At 40.4% G+C, this 17,927-nt stretch overlaps 2 protein-coding genes and 1 pseudogene across 2 annotated transcripts; 1 reads left to right on the forward strand and 2 right to left on the reverse strand.

The window, feature by feature from the left end:
• The first annotated feature begins 3,438 nt into the window (after positions 1–3,438).
• Positions 3,439–4,310, forward strand: LOC147317703 (uncharacterized; annotated as a pseudogene).
• Positions 4,311–6,922: 2,612 nt separating this feature from the next.
• Positions 6,923–17,587, reverse strand: LOC147317704 (protease-associated domain-containing protein 1-like). Its single transcript, XM_086314971.1, has 5 exons — positions 17,368–17,587; positions 17,028–17,128; positions 16,805–16,914; positions 8,039–8,206; positions 6,923–7,937 (listed from the first exon to the last, which is right to left on the reverse strand). The coding sequence occupies exons 1-5, from the start codon at positions 17,441–17,443 to the stop codon at positions 7,817–7,819; spliced, it is 576 nt and encodes a 191-aa protein (XP_086171097.1). The 5' UTR covers positions 17,444–17,587; the 3' UTR covers positions 6,923–7,816.
• LOC147317705 (uncharacterized) lies at positions 13,091–16,785 on the reverse strand. Its single transcript, XM_086314972.1, has 2 exons — positions 15,467–16,785; positions 13,091–14,577 (listed from the first exon to the last, which is right to left on the reverse strand). Exons 1-2 carry the CDS (start codon positions 15,724–15,726, stop codon positions 14,307–14,309), a joined length of 531 nt encoding a protein of 176 aa, XP_086171098.1. The 5' UTR covers positions 15,727–16,785; the 3' UTR covers positions 13,091–14,306.
• Positions 17,588–17,927: the final 340 nt, after the last annotated feature.

Raw genomic sequence — 17,927 nt, forward strand, 5'->3', positions numbered from 1 at the left:
GTGTGATAATAAAACCAGGGAAGAATGAAACCTGCTCCTGTTAAATGTTCTTAAGTCTTGTGCTGTTATTTTTTCAAAAGATACAGTAAATAAAGTAATGTTAGTAGTGGGTGATATCATGTAAACACTCATGATTTTGTGTAAACATTTTGTCATTTGTAAACTATAAATGACATGGATTCTACACTGTTACTGATGTGATGCTCTATAAGGTGGTTTTAATAAAATAAAAAGAGGCAAAAATTAGTTTGTTTCTTTATTCAACTTTTGAACAGTGGGACTCAGTCAGTACATATTCAGTAAATGCAAATTATTTACACGGCAGTGCACTACAGGCATACATCTAGACTCCTCCACAGTAGCAGGTGGGATTTTCCTTTTTTGAGGACGGCTTCTTTTACCTGTCACTACGGATGGTCTGTTTATGTTTTGATCAAGAGCCTTTTTTTGGGCAGCTGAAGAGGAGAAGTCTATCTTATGGCCAACCTCTGGCTGTATCTTGGTCACATTACCCAGCAAAACCCAGTAAGCAGGTTCATCTGTAACAGTCCTTGTGCCACGATCAAGACTGTTGCTTCTACTTTAAACAGAAGAGCAGCGACATGGCTGCAGTTCTCTGCGACTCCGGCCATACAGCTGCAGTGGGCGACTTCAACCTTCCCTGTGATGCTCACAGTGACCCATGGCTGCAATGCTGGTTCATTCAGTCTTTGAGAGTGCAGCACCTGAAACACACACAGACAAAGTTCATTTAAAGACAAGAACTAATGAGCCATGGCCGACATAAATGTGTTTTATCTACTTTATCATAAATGTAACAAAGTGTTTAGAAAGTTAGCACATACATGTGATTTTTCATTTCTTTATGTGTCCATCGCTGCATGTTATAGTGTAAATCTGTCTGTTCTCTGTCAGAAACCTGCCTGCAGAGAATGAACCTAAAGTATGTAATGCAAGGATGTCATCACTTTAGAGATGGGGAAAGCATAAAGTGACAATTATGAATCACTTAATATGATAAGGAGATTCTGCAGGTCATTAATCAATGTATAAAACTAAAATAAAATGTATTTTTAGTGACACAGGATACAAACATGGAAGCAAGATGTATAATTAGGATTATTTATAATAAATATGAATAAATTAGTGCAATTTCTTTAACCATAAAGAATAACTAAATCCTTCAGGACAATGTCACATCAATGCACTGAACTCACTGTTATCCCTCTAACAGCCTCCACATGTTGTCACTGTAATTTCCCCTCATGAATGAATTTATGCTGCACTAATGTGAATGTTTGCAGGGAAATCAAACGCATTTCACACGCAGTACTCGAGCTGACTTACCTTTGTTTGAATGACGACTTGTACGCGCTGACTCCACAGACAAGGTACGAAAATATGTCAGGCTACGTCAGTAGCGCTAGGTGTTCGGGGTTTCTACTCCACGGCTGTATTTCATACGGGTCCACATTTCCAATGCACGCTATTTTCTGCAAGTACCGCTGCTTCGCCTCTGGACGCAATCGGTCTCTATACAGTTCACTCTCTTTTGAGCTGCTTTTAAGCATCTTTCTTGTAGTCGTCGTTCCAACACAGTGTGTTTTTTTGATTCGTAGACCCCGAAAATGGCGCTGCGCTCCCACAATGCATTGCGGCGTGACGTCAACTCCAAAGCCCTATATAAAATGGCCCAACAATTCTTCCTGACTTAACAAGGTAAACAACAAACAACAAAACAAAAAATGAAGCACGTATTAAACTACAAAAAACCTCTAACCCCAAAATATAAGTAAACCAACAACAAACTTTAACAAATTTGAAAATAGCAAAAATAAAAGTAGCTCCAACGCTAGTAATAAAGTTTACATTAAATTCTGGGCTGACAAAGAAGGTGCAGGGTTGCAAAATGAAAAACATAAAACCTTTTGTTTTTAAAAACTTCCCTTCATTTGATCCCAGCGAAACAAATACTCAAGCATATTAAATGCAAAAGAGAAAAGAAAAAGAGAAAAACGACAAAGCGAAAAATCTGAAATGAGCGACGCTTTCTGACTTTGCTGCAGCTGATGCTATAAGTGCATATCCCGTCAGTGCTAGTGGCAGCTGGCCCACAGTCACACACGAAAGGACGAAGTAGCCGCCATGATGTCACCGGTAGTGAAGTCCTATTTTTATAACATAACTGTAAAATCAGACTGCAGGCCAGTTCATTAACAACTTGTGACTGACAAGTCATACGCCCTGATTAATCCTGACTCAAGTTTACGAAATTAACTTCATGTCGTCATAATAGCCTGATAGTATTTTCGAAATAAAAGCATGAGGCAAGATGTTCTCTTTAACTACTGGATAAAGTCTATTTGCAATCTGGAGATCTGCCCCTGGTGGCGATTTAGAGGAATACATGTTTCAATACTTAGATGAATTAAACAAGAAACGGAGTGAATCTAGAGGCCACAGAGAGAGAACTTCTACTCTTATTCCAGCGTGCAGTGTAATATTTTTAATAAATACACATATAATTTTGAAGTAGACTGCAATAGGTCAAGGCCACAGTCAATATAAAACAGCAGCTAAAGGTTAAGTCATGGTATTGCATTTACATTTATATGCAAAAGTCTGACTACAAAAACGGAAGGATGTCCAGGCATGCAAAAAAGCTGTGGGTTATTGTTACCAGAGGTTTATACTGAAACCAGCGTGAGACCTTACCTCACCCTCTCATGCGATCTATTACGGGAGATGTGAGTGGGGGGTGAGGTGCCTGAGAAAAGATCTCAAGGCTGCATTTTAAGTGGGTCACTTTAGATTAGATCTATAGCCTGCGGTGTGCTGGTGTGTAAAAGCACAATATCAAAGAGCCAGTCAGGGCCAACGTAGGCTGCTTTGACTTTTATTCAGGTTCAGACGAATTTGCATCTACACATACCTACAGTGTAGATTTAAGGAGATAATTTAAAGGTCTCTTATATGGGATTTATACTATGCTCAACAACCATAACAGCGGCGTAATGCTTCCCCCTCTTAAACAGATGATGGAGGTCACAAAATGCTCACTGATAAAATTCTGTTACGTTATACGGATTATGAATGCAGGGAGTTGTCCACTATAGCTGGACACACATTCCAAATGCCCATCACTGCACTTAGGCTCATTAAGGAAACCTGCATACATTATCAATTACTTTATCTGCTTGTTTTTTTTTACAACAGTTCCATTAGGTTGAGGACCAAAACTCGCCAAATCGCTATAAAACCATTATATTCTTCTGATAAATAATTATTATAATCATCTGATAAATGGTTTAGCTATATAGGGGCAAAAAAAAAACAAACAAAACACACGAGTAGAGTTCCTTTGTCATCTCATGAGATTAATCCTGTGACTTCATTGCGCACATAAGAGTGTTCTCAAAAGCCACTTGCGCATAAACAATGCGCCTCTCTAACATGACAGAATCTTTGGGCAGGGCTGTGCCTCTGTCGGTGGACTTCAGTAAACCCGAAGATTATTTCATCTTCATTTTCCAGATTTTATTTGCCACAACCACTGTTATGACAACTGGAACAGTAGTCATCGGCATCTTGTCCACCAGAGCTCTGCGCATTCAAAACAGATTTATTTTCATGTTAAACACTATTGCTGACACGCTTATCGGGTTTTTAGTGTATTATCTCGGTCTGTTCGATGTCGATTTGTCTAGAAACGGAACCTACTCTGTTTTATCTTCCCTTTTAGGCGTTAATGTATTAACGTTTATGTTCGCGCAATTTGACCGCTATTTTGCTGTGTGCCACCCATTTATCTACAGCCGCTTCGTAACGAGACAATGTGTGATATGCATTAATGTTTACAGCTGGGTTTACACTTATGGCCACTTGATCATCAGGAATATGCTACCCCTTTATCAAGCTATACAAATGTATTTAGTCACCATTCTCATGTTTCAAATCATAGTGCTTGTCAAAGTGGCCATGACATTGAAATTGTATCTCATTGCTCATTGCTTGAAAGAGATCCTCCCAGCGCCGAGAAAGAAAGCAAGAAGGAATCTTTGAGAATAATCATTTTTGTTGTCATAAGCTTCTTGGTGTTGTGGTCTCCAGCTTTTGTGAATATTACAATTAAATTAATGACAGGAGGAGGTTTGAATTTTAGAAATGAGGGCACCAATTTGTTCGCCATCATGGCTCGTTTCAATGCCTTGTTCACACCATCTGTGTACATCTGGGGGAGTCCGGCTCTGAGAGAAGCCGCGATAAAGACTGTGTGGGGGAAAGTGTGCCCTAAATGCAGCAGGAGGTAACTGACACAATGCGCAGCTAATTTATCATTTTACCTCTGTTGTTTTTTTAATCCAGATGATGCAGTCAATACTCATTTCAATTCTCTTTCCTTCAGAGTCGCCTCTTTTCCTGTGAAGTCGTGTGTCAACAGGTGTAGTCCTGCCGGGACCCACTGATGCGACTTTCTGACACTTCTTTTTTTCTCTCCAAATGGAGGAAATAAAATATGCACATTTAGCTTAATCGCTTGAATTTCATTTGACACTTTAATAGTATTGAATGCAATAGCATTAATAAATACAAACTTTTTTCTACAGTTGTTATCGTAATATTAAGGGTCTGATTTAGCAAAGGTCTGCGCCAGCCCCAAACCCTCTTTTGGCATCAAGTAAGCTCCTGTTGGGGTTTAAGAAGAGGAATGGGGTCCGTTTTGAGTTTAGAGTCGCCCTGTGATAGCTGGAATAGGCTGTCAGCCCCCCCGGGTTGTACAAAAAAAAATAAAAAAAATACGCAAATGACGCAGTTAGGAATAACCTTAATACACAGACGGTAACAAATGTATGTGTTCATCTGCACACTTTGAGGTCAACTAAAACTTCAGCTTTAACTCTGTACATACTTTTAAAAACTGTAACATTTAGAAACAAAAAACTGTTCAGGCGATACGTGCGACCGATATGCTGCGTTAACCAAATAGCGGCAGATTTAACAAAGACAACGTTGACTGAAAGGAAAAAGGGGATTTTGTTGTCCTTTTTTTTTTTTGAGGGAAACGTAAAAGAAACTTTATTTGGTCGACAAATAAAATAAAAAAAAGTACCTTCCACATCAAATGTGAGAAGATTTTAGAGAAAAATTCTGGCCAAACCGAGTTCCAGAATCTCAATCAAGTTGTTCTAGTGGCACATTTATAGTGTCACTAGAATAATAGTATAAATAACTAGCACAGCAGTCTATGGTCTACACTGAAGGTATATACTACTCCTTTATCAAGCTATACAAATGCACATGAAACACTATGCCGCTCATTTATTAGTGTGCCTTAAAAAATACTGATGCGGTCAATGCTTATTTAAATGGTCTACTATACAGTCTGCTCTTTTCCTGTAAAGGTGAGTACCATTAAGTAATAAATGTAACAAGGCCAGCAAGGACTCCACTCAGGGTGAACGGTCTTGGCGGTGGCTGCACAAGTGAAAATGAACAGGAACATATCAATCATCGGATATACGAACTTTGGGAGGAGAGGATTTCAATTAATCATGGGTCGAACAGTTTGATGCCAAATTTAACACTGGAAAAAGAAAACAGCATGATCTATTTTTTCCGTTGTGGGATTTATGATAGCCAAAGTATTCATTTATTTGAAATAAGACGGGGCGATGTTATCAGAGTGCGTAACTGTGACGCGTGAATGAATCACAGCTGAGTCCAATGCCAAAACCTTTGGCTGAACCGAACTGAAGGAAACGTGAGGAACGAGGGGAATCCTGGCACAAGCCTTCTTGTTTTACATGTAGGCAAGTTGCTGTTTACAGTGAGCCGAGTAGTCTGCAGCGTTTACAGTCTATACAGAGATCAGCGCATAATCGGTAAACGTCTCTGCCTGTATTTACTGAGCAGTGTGCGCACACGCAGGGACACAATCGCTACCATTTCATATACCATTGATACCATACGTCAAGAAAAATGCAGGTAGGGCCTCGTTAGTAATTTAAATTAATGTATGAATGTCTCAACATGTAACACTGACTTTCCTAAGTGCCTACAGTTTCAAACACCCTGCAAAAATAGCACTGCTGATATTTATGCATTTCTTCATAAACACAGCCTGATCTGACGGATTTAAAAAAATATATTATTTCCATCACCTATTTATAGTAAAGGTCAGGTGTTACACAATTTCTGCTTCATATGGCTGGGATCGTTTATAATACAGCAGCTCTCCTTCAGATAAATGCGCTCGATCTGAGTCACAGTCCATCAGGACTTCACAAAGCCCCCAGCAACTTCTAATAGAGTAGTTTTTGGTAGAATGCTGACTATTATTGAAATGAACCAACTGCGTCTTTGTTTCTAAACTAGCACATTGTTAGTACACCAGCCGCAAAACTGACGCCAGCGTATCCCATTTAATAAATATGGGCCGTCAGTGGCTGATGGAGTGGCGCCTGTGCAGATTCTTTGCGGCCTGTAAACTCATCAGGGCAGGCCAAAACAGGCCTTGGGCCAATCATTAGTGTCAGTCTGAGTCATTATGTGTTCATACATCCAGTCCAATTACGCAGACTTTTTTTTCCACATGGGTGTCAATTGCACAGCTTACACATCCTTACCATCATCTCTGGTTTGACAAAATATCCTTTTCCCCCCTGAGTGCTGAATTTTGGTGCTGATTTTTATTTTTGTCACCATGGCCACTGCCACTTTAGTTGTATGTGGTATTCTGATTTCATTAGATACACAACAATGAAGTATTATTTCTTCACTAACCTGGAGTGCTGCTTTGCTCCATTGTCCAAAGCACTGTAACTATTTGCTGAACTAGAGCATCTTTACTTTAAGCTGACCAGGCAAAACTTTTCATCCCAAATTAGTGTTGGTATTTATCTTCTGGCCAACAAATAAAGTCTTTACAACCTTAAACATACAACTTTATTTACAAAGACTATTCAAATCAGGACATTCTTAAAAATAAAATACAGGATAATGTAGTGGCAATTATTTTCACTAGGGTGAACTCTGACATGGTGTTTCCAGAGCAGTCAAAGCTCTCTTTAGAGCTTTACAATAGCTGCCTTCCAGTTAACTTTGTGCAGATTAACATGTCTTTGCAATATCATCACAATGTCTATTATTATTTTCAGCAAGGCTATTCGTGGCATCTCATGCTTTTAATTTTCATCAGTCCTGTTTACCGAAACTACAAACAAATGTGTCAGTGAACTAACTAAAATGCACAGACAAAAGGCACTAAAATATCAAACAAGTCAATTTTTCTTTTTTTAAATTGAAGTTTCTACTTATCCATAATGAGAAAAAATTTTTTCCATTCACACAAGAGAACCACACTGTTACAAGCTGATGCACATAAACAGGAATGTAATGGCCTGGTTTTTCCCCCCTGCAGTTTCGACTATTTGATAAAACAGAAGGAAGGTCGTTTCTGTTTCTCAACATTTTTTCACAGTTTCGTAACCAAAACGACATACAAAGCATCTGAACACAAGTTCCTGGAGACTGTTTTCCTGGACACACAAGTTTAGCTAAGCACTAAGAATGAGCATGCAGGTTTCGTTTTTTATTTGATGATTTGTTCCAGGTTCAGTGGCTAAACAAGTTTCTCCCATACTCTACAGGCTCTGAGTGCAATCATTCTATATGTTAGATTTAGTGACTTAGCGCAGGTGCACGTGCCAACCATAATCAGAAATGTCCTTGTGAGGCTTCAGATTTAGTTGCAATTTACATGTTGTGCACCAATGACAGAAACTGTTTATTGGATGAATTTGTGAGTGAGTCATTTCTACCAAAGAGTCCAAGGAGGCTGCTTGAATGGAAACGAGGCCAAAGCAGAAACATTGACAGGAATTGAAATGACAGCCCAAGGCAGTGCTTGTCTCTGAAGAGATCTTCTGATCATCATCCTAAAAATACAGAAAGACGAAATGGTGTCCCTGCTTTTCATAGGATAATTGCTCGAATGCAACAGAATTTATATGTGTGTGTGTGTGTCTGCATCTCTCACCCATCCCGTCCTAACAAGAAAAGAGCAGGTATGCTTGGTTTGGCAGTGCTTCCATCAGTGACCATGTCAAGGTACTGACTGTCGTTGTCCTCTGCGTTATCAGCAATAAGAACTGCTTTTCCTCCTGCTTCCTCTACATTTCGGGCTTTTTGTACAAAGGAGCAACCTCTGAAGTTTATAAAAAAAAAGAAAAAAAAAAGCATAACCAGTTTAAGATGTGCTGTCAAAGCTTGTTATAGCACTATGTTATAGCAAAAACTTTCGAAGTGGACAAATCTACAAATTGGCAAACAATTTGCTAAAAAACAGGATTGCACTGGCAAGCTCAGCAATGCCAAAATGCCTGAAAGAATGCAAAAGAAAACTAAAGTAAATTATCACAGATTATTTTATTGGTTAAGAATAAACCCTTCACAACATCTATCCAAGAACAACACCACTCATTGTCAAGGTCTAATCTAATTAACAGAAACATTCATGAACCAAAATACAGAAAGTGTACAACAAGCTGCTAACCACTGGTTAAGAACAAGGAGGCCAGATTAAACTAGTTGACTGATAAAAATGCCTTGATCTGATTTAAAATCTACTGCACTAATGTAGGGAGGAAAGTAGGGCTGTTCGATATAATGATATATATCGGATGACGATATAAAAACGTCTATCGTTTCATTTTACGCTATCGTTTGTTTCGTGGTGTCGCAAAATAAACTGTTTACGGCAATATTTTTTCATCGTTTTGATGGTCACTGTAGTGGCTATATTAATTTCTTAAAGTTCTCTCTTTCTCTTATATTTTATATAACCACACTATGGAGGGACAAGCGCCTGTTTTTATGCGTTGTGGTTAGCAACAACAAGGGTAACAGCATCGCTTGTCCGTTTGTTTATGTTCCACACAAACCTTTCACAATAAAGTTCAAGATCTAGTTGAGACTTTTTCAAAATAAACTGAATCACGTGAAAGAGCAGATAATTTACGGATGTGAATTAAAAAAGAGCCGCCAGGTGCTAAAAAAAATAAACCTTATACTCAAACGTTAGAACAGGCTTTTCCCCGCAGCACGCCGTGTAATAAATACTCACAAAGAAAACGGTGGCCTTTACAAAGGTTAAAAAACTCGACTCCAGCTACATGACGCGCAGCTGGAAACACTTCCCGCAAGACGAGCTGCCCGAGATTCACAGAATTTACAGAAAATGTTACATTTTTGTGATTTATATCGTTATCAGACGATAGAATTCTTATATTGGGATATGAGATTTTGGTCATATCGCACAGCCCTAGAGGCAAGATTACAAATAATGTCTTACTGTCCAAAAACCTATGGACCTAACCTAAGTAGAAGTGACAACAGTTCTTGAAATACTATCCTGAAGTTAAGTAGTGGCTATGCTTTCTTTGAAACTCTGCTGACTGTATCATTGGTGGTAATTATGGGTAAATAGCTTTTAGGCACTGTTTTGACCAAAGATTCAACATGATAGAACCAGAATAACAGCTCACTGAAGTTTCACTTGGTATCATGGACTCGATTACAAGACTAAGGAGTTTGAAAGTCAATGTCCCGTGTTTGCCAAGAACTCTCCAGCTATGTATGAATCACTTTGCGATTGCGCAATCATGACTTTTAACTGTGTCAGCATATTAAAAATTTAAAAAATGCTTTCAGTTATGTTCTTTAAGTAAGAAATAGGAGTTCAACAACAGGGCAGGGCTGTCCACTACTCAATGTGAAATTATCAGTCTCAGAAAAGTTACAAAAGGGGTCCCCCCCCCCCATAAATGACAAACCCTCACATGAACAGATGAAAACACTGAGAATAATCTTTAATTTATCCTTTATTTGCGCCTCTCTGTGGATTTCTCTGCCTGTTACTGTTACTGTTATTCTTGTGTCCTTTAAGTGCTGTACTGCCAGAGGTTGAAAGGGATTTTTGAGTATTTTCTCACAAGTAATTGTTGCATTTGGCTCCACTATATAATGCAACAGGGCTCGCAAAATCGCTAGCCCGACGTCCCGGGGCTAGCGATTTTTCCAGTCGGGCTACCAAAAATCTATCTCTGCCCTGCCCGTCGGGCTATCGTAGGAAGGAAAAATGTATGTCAATGCTTTTGCATTCTTTCGGAAATGTAGCTGGGTAATTATGTCATTGGCATCGATGAGCCACTGTCAATATGTGACATATTGAAATCACGTTTTAATTTGCGCTTGTTTTTTGCTTTCACTTTGCAATCGCGTGAACTGTGTATAGAGAGCGACAGCACTGATTGGTGAGTGACGATCATTTGCGCACCAATTCCTCTGACATAGTCTTATCAATCGTTAGCTTACTATGCAAACATGACAAGTGAAATCTCCCGCAGCAAGCTTAAACATATGAGAGGTTGATCGCGCAGAGAATCGCTGACCGTTATGTGTGTGTGTGTAAAAGCAGCAGGATATATATTTTAGTTCTGCTGAGCCAAATAAGACAGGTCAGGGTGAAGAAGTGACAGCCAAAGAAAAGCTTACCACAAAATGGAAAAGTTATGACAAATCAGACTATGAGGCAAAAAGGAAGTGCAGCTTTATGGTTTCATGGACAAAAGAATTTCTGTGGCTGCAATATGACAAGCGAAATAACCAGGGCTGCACATAAGTGGTCCGCAGGTGCGGATTCGCTGTCAAAATAAAAAGAGCGCACAAGATAAGAAGTTGCAACGCGTGTTTGGGTACATAAGATTTTCAGGAGGAAGACAGACATTTGTTTAGAACTCTTAAAGATGTCGAAGAAGCAAGCTCCTTTAAGCAATTACTTTGGTGTTCCTCCACCTCCAAACAAATGTCAGGAGTCCGAACCACAAAAGAAGCGCGTATTCTCAGAAAAGTGGTTGCAGGAGGTGAGCTGGCTTCAAACAAATGATGAACGCACAGAGATGTGGTGTGGAATGTGCCGTGAAAATCCCACTCTAGCGAACAAAAACAGTGCTTTTTATATGGACGCAAACGCGCGTTGCAACTTCTTATCTGGTGCGCGTCTTTTATTTTGACAGCGAATGCGCAAATGCGGACCACTTATGTGGGCGATCGTGGCTCAAGAGTTGGGAGTTCGCCTCGTAATCAGAAGGTTGCCGGTTCGAGCCCCGGCTTGGACAGTCTCGGTCGTTGTGTCCTTGGGCAAGACACTTCACCCGTTGCCTACTGGTGGTGGTCAGAGGGCCCGGTGGCGCCAGTGTCCGGCAGCCTCGCCTCTGTCAGTGCGCCCCAGGGTGGCTGTGGCTACAATGTAGCTTGCCATCACCAGTGTGTGAATGTGTGTGTGAATGGGTGGATGACTGGATGTGTAAAGCTCTTTGGGGTCCTTAGGGACGAGTAAAAGCGCTATATAAATACAGGCCATTTACCATGTGCACCCGTGTAAATAACAATGTTCTGCCGGATGTGTTGTTGGTTTTCCCTCGATTTCTGAGTCGACAAGCGCCTTTGTTACTGGGACCAGTAATTTTAAGAAAGGCCCCCATTAGAACCCATGAGAAATGCAAGAAATGCATTGCTCAGTCTGCAATATCTTTCCCAGAACAAATACCAATTGCAAATAACATACTAAAAATAAACCTGAAAATCTGTTTAAAACAGTGTACTATGTTGCAAAGAGTGAACTACCACTGGCACAATTTAGCAGTCTTTGCAAACTTCAAAAAGCAAATGGCCTCGATCTTGGTTCCACTTGCCTCTTACCCGCGACTTCAGTGGAAATTTCAAATTCAGGATCTGACACAGACTGATTCATGTCCTACACAGTTCTTACAAGTTCATAGAAATTTCTGTTTTCAATTAGAACCAAGTATTTGAGTTGATGATTGTAAGTTTTATACAATGTTGTAATTTGTGTTTCAACAATTTTTTGATTAATGTTTTGTTTCCGTTACAATATTATACGGAAACAAAACAGGAAACAAAACATCAATCAAAAAATTGCTCTCTTTTTTTATTCGGGCTACTTAAATTTATTTTGGGCTACCAAAAACTAAAGAGTCCCTCCCCGAAGGGCTACCAGGGATTTTGAAATTTTGCGAGCCCTGTGCAAGGTCTTTAAATTATAACATGGCACATCCTGAGATACCTGAAGATGTGAAACAGTCCTGGATCTGGTTATATTCCGATAGAACCGAATCAGCTGCTAAGTGTAGACAGCAACATGTGATTTTTACTGATATCACAGTTAATGGCTGTATTATCAGAAACAGACTGTATGTAATTGCCAACTTGACCCCATACACACAGACTGATTCGGGCTAATGGTAACATTTATGGCAGGTTTGAGTAACGGTGTGTTCACACCGAACGCGATGGACGCGAATAGAGCGTCAGGTTTACATGTAAAGTCAATGGAAAGGCGCGATGACGCGCGATTGCGGGTCCCGCGAAAATTCGGAAGCAGATTTGCGTCGCGAAAACGCCAAAACGCGTGAAACGCGCGTCAGTGTAGCGCGTCTGGCGCGTTTGACTCGCGAATAAAACCACGCGCGTGAGTTTTTGTGTTGCATTTTGTGCATACGCGCGTTTCGCGTCTACCGCTCGAGTTGGAAAAATCTGAACTCCAGCGTCAAATCGCGCCGCGACAACCAATCAGGAGCCTGGTGACGTGGCTGTTACCTAGGTCAAAGGGGCAGATCCAGCCAAAGCCTTTCATACTTCAATGGAGGGGAAGGCTAATCAATGCGGTAGCAAACAACTCGGAGCTGTACAACACCAGCTGCTTTCAGTACCGAGACAGGAATAAAAAGGACCGAGCTTGGAGGAAGATATGTGAAGAGATCGGGCAACCTGGTAAGTTCATTCATTTCTCTTTTGAAAGTTTTCACTGACCCGGGGAAGCCGCACAAAAGCTAGCAAGCCACCGCTATTTTCCCACTGACGTACAAATACCGTTCTGCTTTTATGCATGTTATCATTTAGGAATATATTTTATTGTTTATTAATAAACAGCACACAGTGGTCCCGCTGTTCATCCGTCACTGCTTTGCTTTTTCGCTGATTTTTTATTGCACAGTACAGCATTGCATTCTGCAGCCTGATTGACAAATCTCCTCGTGCCGTGTCTCCTGCGCTTGCCAAATTTATCACGTTTGGTTTTGATAACCATCGCGTCCAATAGAAAAAACAGCACAAAAACACCCATAACTATGAGCCTCATTCGGAAATAGACACCTGCACCGCGAGGGAAAAAGGCGCACGAAAGTGGCGGGCAGATGAAGACAAACCGCGGCATAATAATACTTTTACGTTTTGCAATCTACAAAGGTTTGCACTTTGAGAATCAATTGTGAGAACTGTGACCAGGGGCTAGTTATTCTGAGAACCCCTGCAATAAATGAGGGACCACTGTCTACTCTACGATTATTATATCCAACCTGTTAACATTTAATACTGTATTGATAGAACCAACTGATTCTGCAGCAGAGCATCCCCAGTCCCTGAGCTCCTGCTGCTGCACCCACAGATATGTACAGCAAGCACTGATACCTTTTTAGTCGGTGGGATTCCCTTGTGATCACCTTTACTAAATATCTACAACCAATCTGATTATATCCTGTTATTGTTTTTTTTTTTTTTCAATGTTGAAATTAAAATCTAGTAGCAGCCTTCTCATTTCTTTGTGTTTTGTGCTGTTTTACAGGCCCACAGAGGAGGACGGCTCCGAGGCAGATGAGGGACGGGTCCCAGGACGGTCCATCGGCGGTGGAGCTGGCCATCCTGGAGTCCCTGAAGAGGCCACACCAGTCTCCAATGGAGCATTTCCTCCTCAGCCTTGTTCCTGCTCTGGAGAGCAGCTGGTCCTTTTTATTCCTGTCTCTCTGTAAATACTTATATTTTATATATTTATGTTTAATGTTTTTCTGTTTGAGACTTTTAATATTATTTCAAATAAATGTTTATAATGACTAATGTCTCAGTTCTACTACACAGCAAATGTTGGCACACGACTTGACACATGTAGAATTTATTTCATATTATACTAATGACAAAATATACTAATACAGTGGGATGCAGAAGTTTGGGCAACCTTGTTAATAGACATTATTTTCCTGTATAAATCGTTGGTTGTTACAATAAAAAATGTCAGTTAAATATCATACAGGAGACACACACAGTGATATTTGAGAAGTGAAAAGAAGTTTACTGGATTTACAGAAAGTGTGCAATAATTGTTTAAACAAAATCAAGCAGGTGCATCAATTTGGGCACCACAAAAAAGAAATGAAATGAATATTTAGTGTATATCAATGTGTGTGTCTCCTATATGATATATGGGGTGCCTTTGTCTGGATGTGCTTCCCATCCAGAGCTGCACAGCACAGAGGAAAGTTCCAGCGCTCCTGGAATCCCTCTGTGATGGACCGCCAGTCTCCAGGTGAAGGCACAGCCATGAAGTCGTCCACTAGACAGTCCCAGATGGACGTCGCTGCCTGGGGGGTGATCTGGCTCACCGTGGACACACCGACTCTGAAACGGAACGCGATGGTCCTGAAGGAGTTCCCGGTGACAAGGAACCTGGACAAAATTGTTCAAAATCAGTATTATGTGTACTGCAGTTACAAAATACATTATTCAAATTCCAAAATACTTTGGTGATGTCAGATTTAAATCACAAAACTTAAATCTTACATAAAACATTTTGTAATTATAAGGATAATTACAAAATGTATATTAGATAATATCTAAAACAGTTGTGTTTTGTTTTAACTTTAACATATCATAATTTGATTGGTAGCAACTTTCACAACTACAGTGAGCCAATCACTCATAATTCCTAAACATGTCAATCAGGTAGGAATGAAGTAAGACATTAATAGAAATGTTGACATGTATGTTGACATGTAGCCCTTTCCTTGCTTAAATCATTAATATTTTTGAAAAATTAATCTGTGATAAGACAGCTTATCAAGATAGAACCATGTAACTAGAGATGAACCAAACTGTTCACAGTTTTATCTAACTCTGTTTTAATAAAGGCTGTGACCCCTGCTATAGAGTCTGACAGCTGCAGGGATTATATACAAATATTCAACTATCCCAGAATTAAACCAGGTCTAAATAAAAAGGAGTGAGTATCACTACAAAGGTTAACTCAGTGGTCCTAATGCTACAGTTTGATATCAGCAAACACCGAGCGCATACATTGATGTGACACCACAGCCATGCTATCATCGCAAACACTGATAACAGCATAAATCGAATTAAATCGGGACTTGATGAGAGCTTCTGAGTATCACTAGAAATATTATAAAGAGTCGTCTCTGTACCACAGTTTGCTTTCAGTAAACACCGACAGCATTCACTGTTAGCATAGCACATCCATGTTAGCAGTGTATAACTGGATGGATTAGCATATTAGCACAGATATCAATAAAGGACTACCGTATTAAATAGTTTTACTAACCTCAGGCAGACGGACAGGCGCTCTGCAGGTGGGATTGAGCGCCTGTAGTTGGTGTCTAGGCGGGCAATGCTGGGACCGACGAGGGAAAGCAGGTCCTCAAACTGGCCGACGGTGATAGCGCTGGAATCGGCTGTCATCCAGGCGCAGCTCCTGGAGCAAGTGGTGAAACTCACCAAACTGCTCATGCCTCTGGAGGACCTGATGGACCCAGGTACGGCGAGGACGGCTTTTACGCTGCTGCTCTGCTCTCCACAGTACATAGAGAAGGGAGACTCTCTCTTCAAGCGCTAGCTCGATAGCTGCCATCTTGCAAAACCAGGTCTGGCACAACTCCCTCCCACATTCCTCCCACATTTCCGGTTCACGCGCGTCAAAATATCATATTTTGACGCGCGATGGATTTTTCTTGGACACGCGTTGAGACGCGAATGTACACGCGTCAAATTAGGGGCGTTTGGGGCGTTTTATTCGCGTCCATCGCGTTCGGTGTGAACACACCGTAAGACCTTTGGTATACTAGACCAGCGGTCCCCAACCCCCGGGCCTCGGACCGGTACCGGTCCGTGAGTCATTTGGTACCGGGCCGCGAGAGTTGAGGCTCAGGTGTGAAATGTATGGTTTTCAGGGTTTTCAGCGTTATTTTGTTATCGTTTTTATCGTTAACTCCGTTTTCTTGGGTCTTTTCACGTGTGTTATGAATAAATCTTCTTTTTTTCGGTACCGGTACTAGTTTTATTTTGTTGTATTTATCCGCGACACCTTAAAGGCCGGTCCGTGAAAATATTGTCGGGCATAAACCGGTCCGTGGCGCAAAAAAGGTTGGGGACCGCTGTACTAGACGACCTCATTTTGCAACAAAAAACAAATAACTGAAGTCATAATTTTATCTTATTGGATAAAACAAATATTGGCAAAGATTAACTTTGAAGACACAATTTGCAGTTGAAAAAGGGGATAAATTAAAATGCACGTTATTGAAATACAATAATAAAAAAAAATTAATTAAAAATATCGTATCATGAGTAAGTGAACTATTGTGATAATAACGCATCGTGGGGCATCTGTTGATTCCCACCTCTTTTGCAACATATGCTCACATTTTAAATCAGTAAGTTTTTAAGCCAATCAGACGTGGTTGAGCAGAAAATGTTGTAAAATCTTGATGATTTGAGATGGGATAAATTTAGCTAAAGATAAAATTAGCTGCCTTGTAATTAGGCTATCTCCTTCCCTACACTTTTGCTGCTAGATGTCCAAGGTTATATTCTCAGTTCCTAACCCCTGGTTTGTGTTCACATAGTTTACAATTCACAATGGTACAGAGGCATGTATGCGTACCCCCTTTCCACCAGGATCACTTGTCCTTGAAGGATCTCTCTGTCCATCAACTCTGAGCATCCATCTGCAGGGTCTGCTGGCACGAGAAAAATCTCATCGTAAAATGATGTCTGTGGGTCAAAGGAGAAGGAAAGAGTATGATTAGAGGGAAGGTGAAGTTGTGCACCTGAGACTTTAAAAACATTTGATTATCAAATTATTTAACAGAAGACTGAGGCCTCACGAAAGTGCCTCCAAAGTCTTTAGCAGGTGCAGCACTGAAGAGGTAGCCTATCTCCTCTGGACTGATGACCCGGAAATACAGCAGTTCATTGACCCCAAGAGCTGAAGGAGGTCCGAAAAGAAGCACTTATCATGCGTGACTTGTTTATATCAGAAATATTAATAAACCACAAACACTGCACGGATATGCCAGACAGAAACCATAAATAAATGCCACAATAAGCCCCTTAACTCAAGTCGCTGTTGTGCAAAAAGAAATACTTAAAAAAAACAACTCTTGCAGCTAATACGAACAGTTAGCTGTTAATTTCAAACGTTCCCATTTCTGTTTTTAGTCTCACCTGACAGACGACTGAACTGCATAAAGAGACCCCAGAGGTATAAAGCTATCGCTGCTGTTCGACAAACCTTCCCCATGTTCAAGGCATTAGTAAATCTCCCTCGCGTTACAGAGATGAGACTGTAGTGTGTCTCTTTGTGTCTTAAAACAGTGCAGCGTCCATTGTCGCTGTGCTTCTGTCAGATCGCCAACCATTTCCGCCGTTCTCTTTCCGCGCATGCGCATGTCCCAGTTGTAGCTTCTGCTATGAGGCGACTGGGTAAGAAGTTGTGGTGCTCTTTTAGCACCAGTTTTTCAAACTACTGGTAAATGTGTCTCTGTGTTTTATTGTTATTATTATTAACATGCCTGCAAGATGCATATGAATATGTATGATGTTTATGAAGCTGGCAGTTACTTATTTAATTTATCACAATGACCTAAAAGTCATTAGTTGATCTCCCTATCGTGTACAATCATCAGAGACTTTGTTAGGTGCACTTTGCTTGTACTGTCACCTTTTACTTTAAAAACTCCCTTCATTCTTCATCCTCAGAGATTTAGGTTCATTTTGAACTTATG

Source organism: Aulonocara sp. 'chitande type north' Nkhata Bay, linkage group LG12 (assembly GCF_057382095.1).
Source record: "Aulonocara sp. 'chitande type north' Nkhata Bay isolate Kocher_YH1m ecotype deep benthic linkage group LG12, A_spYH_male_GT1.1, whole genome shotgun sequence".
Taxonomy (NCBI): Eukaryota; Metazoa; Chordata; class Actinopteri; order Cichliformes; family Cichlidae; genus Aulonocara; species Aulonocara sp. 'chitande type north' Nkhata Bay.

Bases quoted from the DNA above. Each gene is read 5' to 3' on its own strand.
- LOC147317704 (XM_086314971.1), bottom strand. From the start codon at position 17,443: ATGGGGAAGGTTTGTCGAACAGCAGCGATAGCTTTATACCTCTGGGGT. The intron at 16,915-17,027 runs GTGAGGCCTCAG...TTTGACCCACAG, and splicing joins AAGACTTTGGAGGCACTTTC to ACATCATTTTACGATGAGAT. The intron at 7,938-8,038 runs GTGAGAGATGCA...CTGTATTTTTAG, and splicing joins TTCTTGTTAGGACGGGATGG to GATGATGATCAGAAGATCTC.
- LOC147317705 (XM_086314972.1), bottom strand. From the start codon at position 15,726: ATGTACTGTGGAGAGCAGAGCAGCAGCGTAAAAGCCGTCCTCGCCGTA. The intron at 14,578-15,466 runs GTTAGTAAAACT...AATTTTGTCCAG, and splicing joins CGCCTGTCCGTCTGCCTGAG to GTTCCTTGTCACCGGGAACT.